The 17,598-nt window shown below is 44.9% G+C and overlaps 1 protein-coding gene across 1 annotated transcript in view; it reads left to right on the forward strand.

The window, feature by feature from the left end:
• LOC102388050 overlaps positions 1 to 13,559 on the forward strand; it is a 53,968-nt gene extending 40,409 nt beyond the window's left edge. The window contains exons 7-10 of the mRNA XM_006035447.3: positions 3,685 to 3,902; positions 5,391 to 5,476; positions 9,739 to 9,808; positions 13,373 to 13,559. Of these exons, the coding sequence (XP_006035509.1) occupies positions 3,685 to 3,902; positions 5,391 to 5,476; positions 9,739 to 9,808; positions 13,373 to 13,441 (443 nt within the window). The 3' untranslated portion in view covers positions 13,442 to 13,559. The remainder of the gene's footprint in view (positions 1 to 3,684; positions 3,903 to 5,390; positions 5,477 to 9,738; positions 9,809 to 13,372) is intronic.
• The last annotated feature ends 4,039 nt before the right edge of the window (positions 13,560 to 17,598 follow it).

Genomic DNA, 17,598 nt, shown 5'->3' on the forward strand with positions numbered 1-17,598 from the left:
GATACTCTGATCTCCTGGGCCCAGCAGCTGGGTGTGGGGCATAAAGTACCATGCAGCTCCCACCCTCCCAGTCTAGGGGCAGAGCTACATTCAGCTGAATGTCAGACCCAGGTCATTTCAGACCCCAGTGTGGTCTAGGCCCCAGAACCAACAGTCAGCTGATTGTCTGCCCCAGCCACACATAACATTAAAGGTGCCATACAAACAAGCCATAAAAATGTTCTACATTATATGTGGAACATTTTTATGGCTGGTTTCCCATATTATGGTGCCTTAAATCAGGTGCACGTGTAGCACCCTGCCCATTTATGCTGAGATTAACATGTTAATGGCATTAGTATAATGTGTAACCTTGTTTGTGGGCACATTCTAGGACCCTTAGCTAAGCAGATTGATAACTAACATGAGGTATGGGTGTGTTTTGGGTGATGTGGGCATCTCCCTGGAAATGGGACTGAGACCCACTCATGTCCTATTTTTTTGGCCACTGAACACCTGTCAAATCAAAATGGCTTTCAGTCATTGCTGAATTCAGTTAGATTGGAACTTGCAGCCTCCTCAGTCCTTTGAGTCATTTAGTCCCCTTGAATGAAAGACTACGGGTTTTCCAGGCTGTGTCTATTGTTTTTATTGGACAGGAGGATACCCAGGCAGAGCTGTTAATGTGATCCTTTCTACAGCAAAAGACATAACCTAAGGCCTGGAGCTTCCCATCTTATGACTTCAAAATATAAAAAAAATAGATGTGCAGTGATTTGACCCCAAATATTTATAATAAGGCAGTAGCATAACTAAGGTGGGGCAAACAGGGCTCCAGGGGCATTCCCACCCTTTCTGGCACTGTGCCCAGGATGCCAAAATTGTAGTTACAACTCTGTAAAAAGCCAATAGTCAGATTATTTTCTTCCCCTGATTGGTGGCAAATTAGTTGTCATTTGTAATCATCTCACCAAGGATACATTGACTGGGAGCTCAGGTATTCTGAAAGGAATTTTGTTCCATCTTTAATTATGTTCTCAGGCCACCTGAATGTTGTCTGTTTAATTGCAAAAGGACAGATATGCAATGGGTGGGATACTGAGAAAATCGTGTCCTACTGTAGGCACTCGGTTCTACTTATATTTCCTATGAGTAAAGCCACTAGATCCTAGTGGACCCAGCAGAATAGTAATAAAACGCTCCCACAGAAAGACAGTCCCCTTTGGATATGCCATGCCTTGGCCCCACTACTAATGCAACAGGTTTGGGATTTGATCTGGAACAGATGTGGAAGTGCAGTGTGTAGAAGTGCAAAAAATGAAGTGACAGCAGATGAGGGAATACAAGGGTTCTCAGCTGTGCATTAAGAAAAGACTGGCTGCTGAGGGGGGAAAGGTAGGAGAACATAAGTCACTCCTGCCTAGTAGCACCCTGAAAAAGGATCTCATCCAAAACCCTAGTGCAGGGGTGGGCAAAATAAGGCCCATGGGCTAGATCTGGCCCACCAACAGATTCAGTCTGGCCCATAGGTGGACAACCACTAACTAACTGGATTGGCACTGCTTCCCACCCAGCAGCATCAGGCATCTGCTGTGGACCCAGATGCGGCTTCTGCTGCAGTGGCCAGGCAGTAGCATCACCTGTGGATGTTTCCAGTAGGTTTAGGAGCCTGGATATCCTGCCAGCGGTGTCCACAGCTGATGCCACCACCCTCCCAATGCCATGGAGGCCCCACCTGGAGCCCCAACCCAGAACATGCCAGTGGCATTAACCATGGACCCAAGCAGGAGCTGCTGCCGTGCCGGGTGGGTGGTGGTGTCAGTTATGATACCACCTGTAGGTTCCACATCGGGGCTTTGGAACCTGTTGGCTATGCCCACAGCTGACCCTGCTGCCTGCCTGGTGCAACAGCAGCTCCTGCCTGGGTCCACAGCTAATGCCACCAGCAGATTCCAGGTTGGGGCTCCAGTGGGACTTCCACTGTGCTGGGAGGGTAGGAATGTCAGTTGTGGATGCCGCTGGCAAGTTCTGCATCCAGGCTCCTGAACCTACTGGCAGCATCCACACCTGATGATGCCACCTGCCTGCTGCACTGAACTACAGCACCAATGGGTTCTGGAAGGAGCGGAAGTAGGAGAGAGACAGAGAGAAAAGAAGAGGCAGAGAGCAAAGAGAGAGAGCAAGAGAGAAAGAAGAGAGAAAGACAGAGGGAGAGAGAGAAGAGAAGGGAGGGAGAGAGAGAAGAGAGGAGAGAGAGAGAGAGATGGATGTGGCCCCTGACAGGTCCCCAAAACTCCTTAGGTGGCCCTCCAGCTGAAATAATTGCCCATCCCTACCTTAGTGGATTTTTTCCACTGATTTCAGCCAGCTTTGGGCCAGGCCTCACGTGCCTCATGAACACTTCAGTTCCTGCCTTCTCAAACTTGTTCATTCTCCTGCCTTGCACGTTGATGAGCATGGGACTGGCTGCACAGGAACTTAAGGTGTAATTGTCACTCCACGTGGAGACCCACACCTAGACCTTAGCCTTATTTACACTCACAGGTCACTTCCTCATGTGCAGGGTTCATCCAAACCCTCACAAAAGGACTTGAATAAATAAAATACTGATAACACTGTGCAGGGGGTGGCTGCTTCACACCCTATATCAACTGGTTTTTGCTGACCTTTCCATTGTATCTGGATGGCAGTAAAAATTAAGTGACTACTTCACATCTAATTTTTCCACTCAGGTAAATAGGAAGTCTGAGATAAGACAGTCTTTTCAGTGGAAAGAGGCTATCAGTTTCTTTCCATTCCAATCCTTCCTGCATTTATTAAACAATGTTCCTAACTGTAGTTCCAAGCAGTTTCCTAACATTCAGAGTATTTCCCTCACTGGTTGCCTAGGCTGAATATAGCAGGTTTAGTATAATCCCAAACTAGATGCATTTAAATTACTGCAAGTAAAAATGCTTCACTGAAAAGGCAGGAGGAATATGTTGCAAGTATCATGTAACATTGCATGTTATACCCTGTCCTAACTCCTGTGTGCTGTCATGCAAATACTACTCCTATGATGTGTCTTCACTTTGAGGAGCTTCAGGTAGGGTGAAAAGTAAAATAATGCCTTTACCTACCATAATACTCTAGCATAATATCATCTAAGAAAGCCCTTTTCAGAGTGGGGCTGTGTTGAGAGAGCCTAGATATGGGATCACATTCTAGTAAGCCAAATGCATCATTCATATTGTGATCTCATTGGGGACACTAGAGGGAGCGCTTGGACACAAAGAAGCCTCTCCCTTTGGCTCACGTTTATCCAATACTCCAACACGAACAAACAGATTTATCATAGTAAATACGTCAAATATTATGTCTGTGATCAGCATCACAGTTCAGATCATATAAACAGCTGGACTAACAGATTTCTTTGTCTGGAAGAAATTAAATGGAAGAGCATATCCTGTAGCAAATCAGGAGCTGTCCTTGTCTGACTTCTCTGAAAATACTACTGTATTACTATATTCTGGTATGTACACATCAGTTCAACACTTGGAGAAATGCAATCACATCTGCAGCCAACCTACATAATGTAATGTTGCATGAATGGCTCTGATCCTTCTGTTGTTTAATTTGACTGGGGGAGGGGAGAATGATTGAGAGGAGGTTCTTTTATATAAATGAAAACAGCCATCTGTTGTGTTTTGATCTTTCTCCAATCAGACCTGCCACTTCTAGGTACACTCTGCCAAACCACTTGCCTGATATTTCCCAAGATAATCCTTCAGGGTTCGGAGCACCCACCTTATATTGAACTACTAGACCAGCTGATCGGCCAAGGTTTCACAGTGACAGGGTTACGACTCACCGTGTTCAACAAATCCCAGGCTCATCTTGTCTCTGAGATACTGAGCATGACAAAGTGCAAGGTTTCAGCAATGGTATGGAATAGTGAGAGCTGCACTTTCCCCTTTCCCCAAGAAGAAGAGCCGTTTTCTTAGTTGATACATTCATGGTTTTGCTTAGTTGTATTAAAGACTTTAGACATGGCTAATCTGTATTAGGCCTTCCAGTGCATCCCCCTCTATCTATGCATGTTTGCTCTATACTGTACATTTGCTAGAGCTGTATCCAGCCTGGTTTTAAATACAGTAGCATCCATATCTTCTCTTGGGAGCATTTCCATTGATTCAGAGAGGAAGTTTTTCCTGATAATTAGAGATGATGTTTCCCCATTGTTAATTTCACCCCATTAATCCTATTCCTTTACTTGCTTTGCTAGATAAGCCTTCCCTTTCATGGTGATTCCACCCTTGAGATATTGGGAAGGGATTTTGTTCTACTCCTCTGCTAATTGTTGTGGAGAACTCTAGCCCTGATCCAACAAATCGCTTTAACATATGTTTATCACAAAACATGTTGCTGAAGTCAGTGGAGCCATACCAGTTTATACCTGCAGAGGATTTGGCCCAAAATCTTTTCCTCTCCTCAGTTGCTATGAAAAAACACCATCCAGTCAGGGACTGAGGGGAGCAAAGCAGCAAAGATCAACATCCCAGAAGAGCTGTCAAATGCACAAAGTAACCAACAGGGGGAATTGATTATGCTGGAACCAGCTATAAACAAAGGACCATCAAATGCACAGGAACCCAACTCAAAAATACAGAAAAAAATTGTCTTTAATCTTTCAGTTATATGAGTCTTGTGGGTTACTGAGAATAATGGCAGGGAAGATATTTTCAGACTGACTTTTAAACCTATGGTTTACCTCTGCAAAGAGGAGCAATTATAAGTAGCAACCAATTAAACTAAGCACCAGCTTCATCTCCTGTGGTTATCCCAAGGATACCAGTCCCTAGGAATACGGGAACATGCACAACTGTATAGGGAGGACAAAAGGAAGTAGCACAATAGATGCAGAGCAGTGCTAGGAGGGGCTGCCCTCCTGGCAATGAAAGCATTTTTCCCAGGCAGAGTTGGAAGGGGCTGGCATATCTCCAGATAAGCCTGCCGCTGTTAAACCAAAGGTGTTCATTATGGCATTTTCTCTCCCCTTCTGGATGGGAGACAGGTCTTTCTCGTGATAAGTATTTGTGCTTGGCTATCTCAAGGTTTCTAGCCCAGAAATTCCTATCCTTCTGTTCTAGCAGGCACCTTTTAATGCTAAATGAGTAGCAAACCTGAGGTAACTCTTTCCAATATACCTGTTTGTACCTTGCTTCTGAGGTAAATGAATAGAAATAATCAAATGCCACGGGAAATTAATGCTAACAGGATTCAGATGAAGTAGGTGCCTTAAAGTATGGGTTACTGCATCTTTTTCATCCTCCCCTGCATCAAATAATGAGCTTTATCAGCTTGTCTGTGAGGATCACAGAGTTACTTAAGTGGGTCTCAGAACCAGAGTTGTGTTCTTCCCTCTCTTACAGTGCTCTGTCTTAATGGATGGTCCATGCCTGGTGTTAGCAGCACAGCGAGACAATGCTGTTATTTGTTTTGACTTCCTGCTGGACAGGTAAGCAAAGACAACCACACATTATTTGCACTCTTGACCACCATGTCAATCTGTGGTAGAAAGCACTTGATCTGAACTGTCTTCTCTACAATTCCTTTCCAACTCAACTCCCCTAAGGTTAGGCGCCTCTCAAAGGCAACATGTTCTTCATTATTTATATTGAGTTTTAATGCATCAGCACATCAGAGCATTCCGCATTTTTTAAGTCATGTGTACTAAATCCAGGCTTTTAATGACTGGGTCCTGGGGCATCTCTCAAGGACTTGGGAAGGGTGGTGTGGTGACTTTACAATGCGGTTGCATAGATACAGAACATTTTCTGAAATATAAGCCTGCGTTGGAATCAATAACATTCTTGGGAGAAAATCTGTACAGATTCTGCATGTGCCATGAAAAAAATGACATCAAACAAATGCCAGAGAACAAAATAAAAGCTCAGCCTGTTAAATAAATCACCACAAATGCCTGGTACAGAAATAAACCTGATCGAAGAAACAGAACCTCCTCTTGTGGGATCTGATTAGTGGAACAGAATTATTATCAGACCTGTTAACCCTTTGGCTCTAAGAGGCAAAGTTTCCCAGCACTGGGAGTTGATATTTGGCTGTGTGATGTGCAGTTGCATGTATGTGGCTTTTTTTGGTGGCCCCACTGGGTCAAAAACATGGCAGAGACCATGTATGGTGTCACCCTCTGCAAGAGGGATCACGTAGCTCTCACCTCCACAGCCCCTTTGAGAAAGCTGTGAAGAGTCAGGCTGTTCAGTCCTCAGAGCTTCCAGAGAGCACCGTCAGATGGGATGGAAGGAGGAACTCAAAAGTGCTAGTGCTTGCAAGCATTAGTGTGGCCAAAGAGCCAAATAAGATCTGAACTTTCCTAATCAGTTCATTTCTTGGGATTATCATTCTCTGGATAGCCAAGGACAAGGCCACTGGTCCTCTACTGGATAAGAGTTATTCCCTTTCAGTTAATTGCATGTGATTTCATCCTGGAAGGGGGGGGGAGCACCATGCTGTTTCATGTGAAGGTCAGTAATGTGGCTACATACCTCCTTGTCTATGTCAATAACCTGACTTCATGCATAGAACCAACCCTGCTCCGGCTCCAGGGCAGCTCCTCTCAGTCAAGGTGAGATTTCACTTAGAGGGTGAATTTTACTTGTAAGGCAATGCATGGTGGCTCTTATGGCTGATCAAAGGAGCATCAACTGGCCAAACAAAAAGGGTCTGCAATGCTCTGTCAAGGCTGACTCTGTATTTGCCTGGACAGGCTAGTATTTAGGAAAATTTGGCCAAAGATTCATGACAGAATGTGTAGCAAGTGTGGCCTGTACTCCAGCCTCTTGCCTTCTTCCCTAGCTGCCCATGGATTGGGAAGTGGACTCCATTTCACAAATCCCCATTAACCCCCACCCCCCACTTTTCAAAACAAAACCATTACTCATGCTTTGTATAGTGGGGGCAAAATTCACCATCTGCTTGCAAATCTGTTCATTTTATCACAGCATTAGCTATAATGCATAACAAGAAGCAGGTGTGCACCAAGACAGTGCAAGCTTTGCTGGTATTTTCATTTGTAGTTAAGAGCCTATTAGTGCTTTCCTAAGCTGGCTCTTCTGGTGCCACATATGAGAGGGATGTGTCACTTTTGAAGAACTTGCTGTCCAAGGGAGCTTCCTTAAAGTCTGAAGCATACTCCAGTCTGAACAAGTAGTTATTATTCCTGTATAACAGCACTCTGCAAGTGCAAGGCACTGGGCAAAAAACACTCAAAAAGGGATTGTGTCCACTCCAAGGAGCTCAAGAAAAACAGACAAGGAGGCAGGTGTGACACAAAAGGGAAACAAAAATAATCAGTTTCTGCACAACTCCATTTGATCTGCTCCAAGCAGCACAGAAGTGAGAGTGTGGGGTTATGAACAGCTTGCCATGTGAAGATAAAAAGTGAGGACCAGAGTTAAGTAGATGTTTAGAGGAGATGACAAGTAACTTCAACCCAGTCCAAGAACTAGTGGAGGTGAATCCAATGGGATGGCATCCCAGTACAGAACAGTGCTTCTGAAACTCGCCCGCTTTCTTTTATCAGCTCAGTTCATTGGGTCTCCAGTAGGGCTGTGCAGAGCTTTGGTCCCTGATTCGATTTGGCCCAATTCAGGGGCCGAATCTCCAAATCTGAATCGAATCAGGAGACCCGTTAGTCTCTCCAAATCAAATTGGAACCCTCTGAATCTATTTGGAGAGATTCAGAAAGATTTGAAGATTTGAGCTTTAAATGTTTTTTCTACATACCTTTAGGTAGCAGGGGCTCATGAGTGCTGCGATGCTGGGGTGCATGGAGCATCCCACAAAAGTGCAGGGGGCTCCCCAGTGCGCTTGGCAGCAGACCTGAAAGTGGACCAGAAGCACGTCCAATCCACTTCTGGGTCAGCTGGGGAGCATGTGGGGGACTTCCCCGCGCCTCCCCAGCTCGGTGACTGGTGCCTCCTGGGTCTGGGGGGGCACCCAGGGTTCCCCTGTGGCCGATCGCCAACCCAGGGAGATGCAGGGGGGAAGGGGGGGGGCTCAGTGCACTCCCTGGAAGACCCGGAAATGGACCAGAAGTACTTCTGGTCCACTTCCAGGTTCACCGCCGAGTACATGGAGGGCCCCAGCATCGTAGCAATCACGAGCCGTGCCTGCTACCTCAAGGTATGTAGAAAAAACTTTTAAAGCTGTGTCTACGTCTGAATCGCTGATTCTCCAAATCAGCATTAAATCTTCAGATTCAGATTTGGCTGAAATTGAATCAAGGACAGTGATCCAAATCAATGAATCAAATCACTGTCCCTGATTCAGGCCGAATCCGAATCAAATAGGGCCCACTTCACACACACTCCTAGTCTCTAGCATGATCCAATCTAACTGCTCAATCTGCATGCTCCTGTTGTGATACAAACTGACCAAATCACTGGAACTTTAACCCTGAATGAAACAGAGTTAAAATTGGAGCAGCTTTGGGAGGCTTCTGGCTCTACAGAACCTTGCAGCTGGAAGTTACATTGATACAGCTTATATCAGTATCATTTGATATGGATACAATTGTTACATCTGCCTATACCCTGGGGTTGCAGCTGCATGACTATTGTGTTTTTTAAAAGTTCAGTGCATTTTAACTGAATAATTCATAGATTGTAAGAGTGCAAGGAATCATTACATCATCTCATCTGCCCCGTATAACTCAGGGCAGAGAATTCCATTGCTTCTTCTCCATGGGGTCAAACAACAAATATTTTGACTCAAGCATCTGAAGCATAATTATCCCAGAACAAACCCTATCTGTAGTTTTGGCGTATGGCTTTACATTTTTAACCAATATCCTCAAAGTAATTTGGAAAGAAAGGGAGTCGGGGGGGGGGAGGGGGGGGGAAAGAAAATTGTTCTCGATGGTCTCTTATTTACAAGGCACCCTCTCCAAGTAGAGGTGGCTGCAAGTGAGCTCTAAATCAAGCTTTTTGAGGTGTTTAAACTTCTTCCTTTGAGAGGAAATGTGCTATAGAAATATAAGATGCTGTTATTAAATAGATCCAAGAGTGCTGTAAAATCACTGGATAATTTGGCTTGTTATATGGGTTTTGACACCCAAACTCTGTACTTAGTTGTAACAGTAAGGAATGGGTCATGGTTTCAAAAGCAGCTAAATGATTTAGGAACCTTTCTCACTGATTTTCACTGGGACTTAGTCCCCTAAGTCATCTAGACACTCCTGCAGTATTTACCCCAGTGTCTTACTCCCTTTCACCCCACAATCTCCTCTTCCCTCACTGGCTGATTCATGTGGGGCTGTGATGGATCTGAGAGTGAAAGTGGTAAAGGGAGGACTCATGGAGATTTCATGGCACTGAGAGTAGCATAAGAAGTCCTGTACATTTAATAGAAACGAAACCTAAGCCTTTTGGAATTAACCTATCTGAGATCCTTTCTCTCCACTGAACATAAATGTGAACGGTGGGGGAGCCTGTTTCCCCACTGCCCCAGAGACCCTATTACATAACAGGTCATCACTGTATGGTGGAGGGATTATATTTTAAGAATCCCAATCCATTTATACAAAGCTTTGTAAAACCCGGATTTATCTGTGTAAAGAAGTTCAGCAACAGATGCACATGGCCACAGCTGCTGGCACAGAACAGAACCCTCCTCGCAGCTAGGTCATTTGCAGACTCTGATAGGTTAAATGACCAAATAACACTTGTTTTTCCCTTCTTGTATTCTCTACTTCCCCAGTGTTTGCTGGCAGAACCAGGCTGTAGTGGATTGTATGAAGCATCTTCTGTATCCCCAAACTGAGAAGCAGGCAAGTAGAGAAGATCCTGGTACATTTTTCTTCTCATTGTGCTTTTGGCTGTATATATTAAGTTGGGCTTCTCTGAAAATGGGAGGAAAATTCCAACAAAAACAACCTTTTTCTCTTAGTGAAGGTGAAGGGAAGTAGAGCTTCCTAGAAGCCTCTGGCCATATGGCACCCTGGGAGATGTAGTCTTGGCAAAGAGTCCAGCCCATAGAGATAACTAGAGGCATAAGACCCCCACGAGACAGCATGGTAACACTTAAAATCAAAATATGGGAGGATCTTGGCAAAGTATCGCACATCTCCAGAGATCAGCTGCTTTTCAAAACAAGTATAGTAAGAAATCTAACTTTAATCGGAACCAGTATTGGTGAAAGATTTTCAGCCAACCCTAATATAAAGCCTATATATTTTCCCGCAGAATGGACTTCTCTCTGATCCAAATGGGGGAAGGGCAGTGGGGTCAGTAACCCATAAAGCAACAGGTGGGCTTGATTTTTTTAATAGCACATTACAAACATGAAGACACAAACAAGCCAGATTTTTAAGATGCTTAACTAACTCCCATTGAAATCAGTGAGAGCTAAGTGCCTTTAAAATCCGGGTTTTAAGTCAAGTTCATCAGGGATCAATTCCAAACCCACAGCAAGCTTTGGAGGCAGGAAGTCCTGGCTAAACAAGCAGTGGTAGCAGGTATAAAAGATCTGGGACAGACCAAGAAATGGTTGCTAGCAAACCAGGCTGTTTATGGATTTGTTCTGCTCACTGAGAAAGCAGCAGGAGGTTTTAGATGTGCCTGTGACAGGACAGAGCTCATTAGAACTGGCACCATGCAGCAGATTTCCCACAAGATAAACATTCAGTACCAGAATCCAGATCTACAGCTGTGAAAGAGCCCTTCTTAAAGGTGTGTTTTGTATGCAGCCAAATCAGGAGCTCCCCAGGCTCAGCAGTGCCTGTCTGTTTTTTTCTAGCAAGAGGCATTCTGCGCTACTCTTGCTATGCAGTTTAATTCCCATAATGCTGAGTTCGGAGTGTGATACAATGGCCTGGAAACTTTGCTAATACAGTTCTTAGATGGCTCTGAGGCTATTATATTGTAATGCCTACTGCTTCCAGTAGGCCAGGTGCTAAGATGTTGCAATATGATGTGACCTGAGAACAGGTGTGGACTGTCTGTCTGTTTTTGGGGTGCCCTGTGATTTGCTTAAGCATTATATTGCTGGTCTCTAATATAAAATCCCTACTAGTCTTTTGACCATGAATGTAAAAATCAGCCTGTAACAAAGAGGATTATGATGCTTTTCCTGTGTTGGGATGTGTATGCAATGCTATACATAGGGTGTGGATAGACAGTTTAAGATCTTTAGAATTACAACACTTTGCAGCTGATCCACTGTGACATCTCTATGCTCTGCTCTTCTCTAAATAGAGGTTAAGCTATTGTTACTTTAAGTTATATTAGTTTAGCTCCAGCGTACCAATATAGGAGCAGACAAACAAAGCACTTATATTAGTTCAGCTAACATGCACCTCCAAGCAGTAAGTCTTCCCTGCTTTAAAGCACTTTAGTGTTGTGCCTTTCCATAGCCCCTAAAAAACAAAACAAAACAAAAGAAGTGTCCAATCCTCATGTATCCCAATCTTCTTTCTATTGAAAGCTAGTTATAAACACTGACTTCACTGAGAAAAGGATCAGGTCCATTGTAATTTACCAATGCAGCTGTCAGCTTTGTCCTGACAAGAGAAAATGATGGTTTGGCATTATGTAGTCAAACTGCAAAAACCCCTTTATGCTGGTCATGGATATGGTGCTTTTCCTTGTTGGGTGAAGGATACACGGTAAGATGAACCATCTCCCATTGGCAAATGAGTTTTTGCTCTGAAGCTCAGGATAGATTTAGAAATGACTGGGCAGAACCCAAGCAACTAACTCACCAATAGATGACTATAAATTGCCTTGGAGGATGTTCCTGGGAGCCAGGTTTGACCGTCTGGCCTCTTGCTAATGAGTTCATAAAAGCTATCCAGCCTTCCAGGTCAGAACTAATGAGCAAGAATAGATATTAAATAAAGTTCAACTAGGTTAAATATGAGGAAATCATCAGGGTTTGAACAGATAACATGAGCAGAGCTCAAGCCTTTGTGGGTGGAGCTAAGCCACAGGAAGAACTGAAAAGACATTTCATATTTGCCTTCTGTGTGATGCAGAAGAATCCATTAGATTAGTTTTTAGCATCATATCTCAAGACCACTTGGACAAGGAGCAGTATGGTGACACCAGAGAGAGGCTGGAAGTGTATGTTGTTTTCTAGGACTTGCTTCTTGGGTTGGGGTCAGCATGGGGAGTGCACTCCTAGTGTCTAGTTATGGCTCTGTAGGATCTCACTCACATTTCTGTTTAACAAAGCACATGGTTAGCATGTTTCATGCTAAGATAGAATGACCCCAGCAAATCACAGGGCCTGGAGGACCCATGGCCATATCTATATGAGACTTCATGGTTATGCAGTTCCAAGCACTCTGATGGGTTTTGGCCATCTGATTTGTATAATTACTAGACAGTTATATCATGGTAACTCTGTGGTATGTGAATACCTGCCCTCTGAGTACCCACCATTAGCCAGTCAGAGTGTAAAGATTTGCCTGGTCACTGAACTGTTATTTCTTAGTAGTAGTGATCCAGTGAATGGACAAACCTGCCTCCCTGGACTGGCAGCTCTAATCCCCCAGTCCTCCCGGCTCCCCAACACAGCATTTTCAAGTTGTTCACCAGAAGTTTAAGTTCTGGTTGAAGCAGGAAATTACATAACAAACCCTGCATTGAAGGGAAAATATCTTAGTAAGCCAAGAGAATGGTGCTATGAGACCAGTGAGGAACAGACTGTACCAAACAGTCTGGGGAAGCTCCCCACCCCACTCCAGCCCTCTCATGCAGGACAAAAGGGCCAGAATGATGTAAAGTGCCTCTAATCTAATTTTACATCACTCTTGCTGGCAGGAGGAGAATTGCTTCATGGCAGGCACTGAAGCCAACAGCCAAGATGTATTTTTTCAAGGACCCCCTCACAAGCCCTGGTGTGGGGGAGGGGAAAGAGAAACCTGGACACCTCCACTCCAGATATGCCCTGCAGTGCTGCAGAGACCACCAGGACAGCCCTCCCCCAGCCTCTCTCTCTCCATGCCTTATGCAGGCATGACAGACAAAGAATTGAGTAGGAGAGCCAGACTGGGGTGGAGAAGAAGGAGGAGTCTGGGAGATATCTGTAGCATTTCCATCCATCACTTTGCATGTTCTCATTTTTGCATCTCTTTGATTGGAAACGGGGGTATTGCTGATGTCCTTGTAACAATGGCAACAAGAGGATTCCTCTCTTCTGGGCTAATCACCTGCTCTGCACTGGGGTTTCCTTAGCTATACAGAGGGACTTACTATTGGTACCTGGTAAAAAGTTCTCGCTGCCGTGTCAGTCTGCAGCACTAAAAGCAAGCGTGTCTGCCCTTAGCAGGAAGTTCCTTTGGTGTGCACATAAACATCATGGTTCTCCCTCCACCCTCTTTTCTCCCTAGGCTGAAAAGCTGCTAAGCTGCCTTTTTGACTCCTTGACATCTGACAGCATCCACCGGATTGAGACCTAACTGGAATTTAATCTGCCTGAGCAGCAAACCTGCAGAGAGCCCAGGGTGGGTAGCAGTGAAGAAGCCTAGATATTTAGTGGGTTAAACAGCTTTGTCATCTGTTTGTTATTAAAATGTTGAGTATGATATTTGTATCATTAGCATCAATAGAGGGGTGACCAGCACCCAAAAATGAATCATTCTAGGCAGGGGCCAGGATGTCTTGGGGGTATGATTTGAAAGGAAACCTGTTTGCCCTACAGAAAGCAGATTCTTGGCCATTTTGCCTTTTGGAGAGAACTTGAGGCAGAGTAAATGGAGAGATATGGAGCCTCCTGCAATGGTCATCCTGTCTACTTAGTTAAAGCCACAAGAGCCAACTATACAGATGTTTGAGGCTATTTTCCAGCCACAAAAGAATAGATAAGAGACTCTGTGGGTGGGTGGAAAGGAGGCTCCATTTTGGCTGCTACTAGGTTATCCCATATGACAGGGCCAGTTGCTCTGTTCTCTGGGGGCGCATCTACATGTGCAGACACATACTGCACAGTAAATTTGCTCAACCGTGAGTAAACTTCCTACCTGTAAATTCAAGTAGCAAATTTACTTGTGAGTAATTACTGTGCAGTATGGCACATGTAGACAGCTGACTGTGAGCAAATGTGCTTTCAGTCAGCCAGGAAGCAGGGGGCAAGAAATTGCTCCCTGCTCCTGGAACTGCCTGCTGCTTGGGCGGGCTCTGCCACTGGAGCCTGGGTGGGGACAATGTCCCACTGCCCCGGCAGCAGGAAGCTCTCAACCCCCACTCCACAATCATGGAAACCAGAGCTGGGAGATAACAACCTCCAAGCCCCCGCTCTGCAATTTCAGAGTTGGGGCTTGGATCTTCCTGCTTCTGGGGCAGGGGGACATTGTCCCCACCCATGCTCTGGTGATGGAGCCCACCCCAACAACAGGCAACTCCTGGGGGCAGGAAGCAGTGTCCCAGCCCCTGCCAAGAAATGGCTGTCTCTTGGCCCCATACTCCCTGCCAACCCCTGAGCTAGCAAACATGGGGAGCCTAGAGATCCCTCTGGCTGGTGCAGGGTCAGTGGTGGCAAATCTGTTCCTGCTTCTCCACACGTGTAGACACCTGCCTGGCATGGGTTTACTCTAGAGTAAGTTACTCTAGAGTAAACCCACCCCAGAGCAATTGCATTTGTAGATGTACCCTCTGTCAAGGGTCAGCCTCAGGCTGCCCAAATTAGCTATGTCAAGAATTGGGAGGGAGTCAGTCAAATACTGTAGTGAAAGTAAATCGCTCATAATCAGTATACCTGTATGAAGATTCTGATCAGGTCCCTTCATTCATGTGGGTACAGGTTATAGGCCTGATCCATCACAATAGAGATTTGGCCAAGATGCACAAGATCCAGCTCCATTTTTAGGTGGGCCCCCCTATGCCCATGCGCTTAAGCAGGAGCTCTGGTGGGTACTTCCTTCCATGCCCACATGGGCTCTGCTTCCCTTCCCCCAGGCACACCCAGTCATTGCTTGTCCTCAGTAACTTCTGTCAGTTGCACTGAGAATAAATCAAGTGTGGTTTGTTTGACATGGAAGCTAGAAAATGGAGACGGAACCACAGTAAATAGAAGGGAAGTCAAATAAAACAGAGGAAGGCTGGATGCTCTACAAAGCCTAGCAGGCCAGGATAAAGCTATTGATTATGCTAGATTAAAAGTCTTCCATCTTAATGTCCACTTGCCTCTGTCCCAGTGCTCACACTGACATCTTTCTCTGCTCTCCCACCTCCATCCAGCTCTCTTCCTAAGAGTACACAATCCCTTGCTGTTTTCTCCACTTTACCAGTAGCCCATGATCTAAGCATGTTTCCTTTCCTTTCACCATTTATCTGCTTTGTCCTTTCAGTGAGCCCTTTGTATTAACAGCTGCATACTCTTCAAAGGCCTTCAGTCTCCTTGGGGTGAATCAGGCAAACCCCAGCCCCTCCTGGGAAGGCTCTTTCAGCCTGCTCTGTTCTCAGCCCAAGAAGCCTCTTTCATTGGTTGAGGTTTACACATACACACTCACATCTGTCATGGACACAGCAAGCACAGTCCCAATTGGATGTTAACTCAAATCATAACAGCACATGTAAAAGAAAGAAAGTTACTTGTGATTTCATACAGGCTGGGTTTTGGGGGGCACAGTTCTATTCTTTAAGATAATAGCACTTCCTGAATCTCTCTGTCCAGGACCTAGGTCCCACCTGTATAGAATGATCAATTTATGTATAGGCAATGAACACCAGCCCCAAATCCTGCCCCTGTTAAAGCCAACTATAAAACTCCCCTGGAACTCAGTGCACCATGACCCATCACATTGTGATTGGCCGTGCCCTATCATCATGTCCATTGGCCTCCACTGTAGACCTGCTGCCTGAACTTCAACAGGCAAGTACAACTGCACAAAAAGTTCTATATGGAAGAAAAAGGTCTCTTTCCTCCAAGACACAGAGAAGCGTTCCCAGGCTTTCCCTTTTGCCCAGCTACCTGGCTTCGTTGAGCCCATAGAATGCTGAAAGTTATCTTTGCTTATTACATGAAAACTGTATATAACATTATCACAGTTACAAATATACACCATTTACCAGTCAAAGGAATTACCTTCCAGAGTTCTGCACTAGTCAAGCCTCCATAAATTGCTCTGATTTAATCTATAAAAATCAAGTTACAGGCTAATCCAGTGGCTCAAGGATAAATTCATTATGCACACCTGTGGTCACTCAACAAGCCTCTGTCAGAAGCTGTAGGGTTACTGGTAGGTTATCTGCCTTTGAGGTAGTTCCCTGATGTAGTGCACAGATCAACACACTCCATTCTTGTCACTTATCCCCAAAGCAGGCTGGTAGCACCTGAAATTAATATATACTTCACCCTCCTGGCAATCTCCCTGGGAGCCTGATATCCATATAAAGCATTAGAAGAGTGCATTACACATCAGTAGCATCACTGGGAATCTCAGCGCAGCGTCCCTGTGTCCTTGCAAGAGGTCAGTGCTGTTATTACTTGATGCATGTGTTTCTTAAAGTGACCCATGAAAAGGAAACAAACTAGACTTGCCACCTTCATTGCATTTTTATTATATTGAAGGCCAGAGTGTGTTTTTCTTCCTGCTTGTGTATTACATGGAGTTCAAGCTCTGGTACTCTAGGAGTCTGTCAGGGCACCTGGGAAGCTCTCATAGGTCTGTGACATCACAAGAAACAAGGAGGTACGGGCCTAATTCACTGAGAAAAGGAAGTAATTCCTACCTGCCTGTTGAAAACTGTTGGATTCTGGTTCACACCAGCTGAGCTCAAATCCTTATACACAAGTCCTCTTTCAAGATGCTTTCAGCCAAGGTGACCTCCAGGCCTCTCGTCTCATGAGACAGCCAAGAAGCGTCCAAACAAACAAAACAAAACAACACAAAAGGGGGTGGGTGGGAGGACAACCCTTGACTCTCCTGATAGTCTTAATGAAAAAGAACTAGCACAGTTCCTCTCCCCTCCCTTGCTCATTCTTAAAGCTCAGACCTTCTCAGCTCTTCGCTGTAGACCAAGATAATACCACCCCATTTTTCCCTCTGCAGCTCACCTCTAAGCACCAATAATACTGTGTTGGCATTCTCATTCACTGATGAGGAACTGAGACAGATAAAGGTCACTTGACCAGGGTCACGTAGTGATTCAATGTTAGACCAGAAATAAGCCCCCCACCCACATTTTTGATTCTTAGCCTCCTGTTCTAACCACTGAGCATGGGTATGTTTGATCCCCCAAGGGAATGGTGCTCAACCTTTTTAGACTTGAGGCACCTCTCAGAAAATGCCAGCTCTCCATTTTCACTAATTTTTGTCACACAGAAAAAATAATAGAGTAATTTTTCTATTAAAAAGAACTGAGAAAGACCACCACAGGTCAGAGTGTCTTTAACACTATGGATTCCTATTTGAAATTTCTGGGTTTATATTGTGAATCATGTTTTCACACCTAATAGTTCTAACATTGTGTGGCACTTTTGAAAGGATGTCAAGGTACCCCAGGGTGCCATGGCACCTTGACTGAGAATCACTGCCCTAAGGGTTTCACAATAAATGGCAAACATATGTTAGAGGCAAGCTCCAGGGGCCTGTAGCATCTTGGATAGGGGAAAGAG

The sequence above is a fragment of the Alligator sinensis genome, unplaced genomic scaffold (assembly GCF_000455745.1).
Source record: "Alligator sinensis unplaced genomic scaffold, ASM45574v1 scaffold449_1, whole genome shotgun sequence".
Classification (NCBI taxonomy): domain Eukaryota; kingdom Metazoa; phylum Chordata; order Crocodylia; family Alligatoridae; genus Alligator; species Alligator sinensis.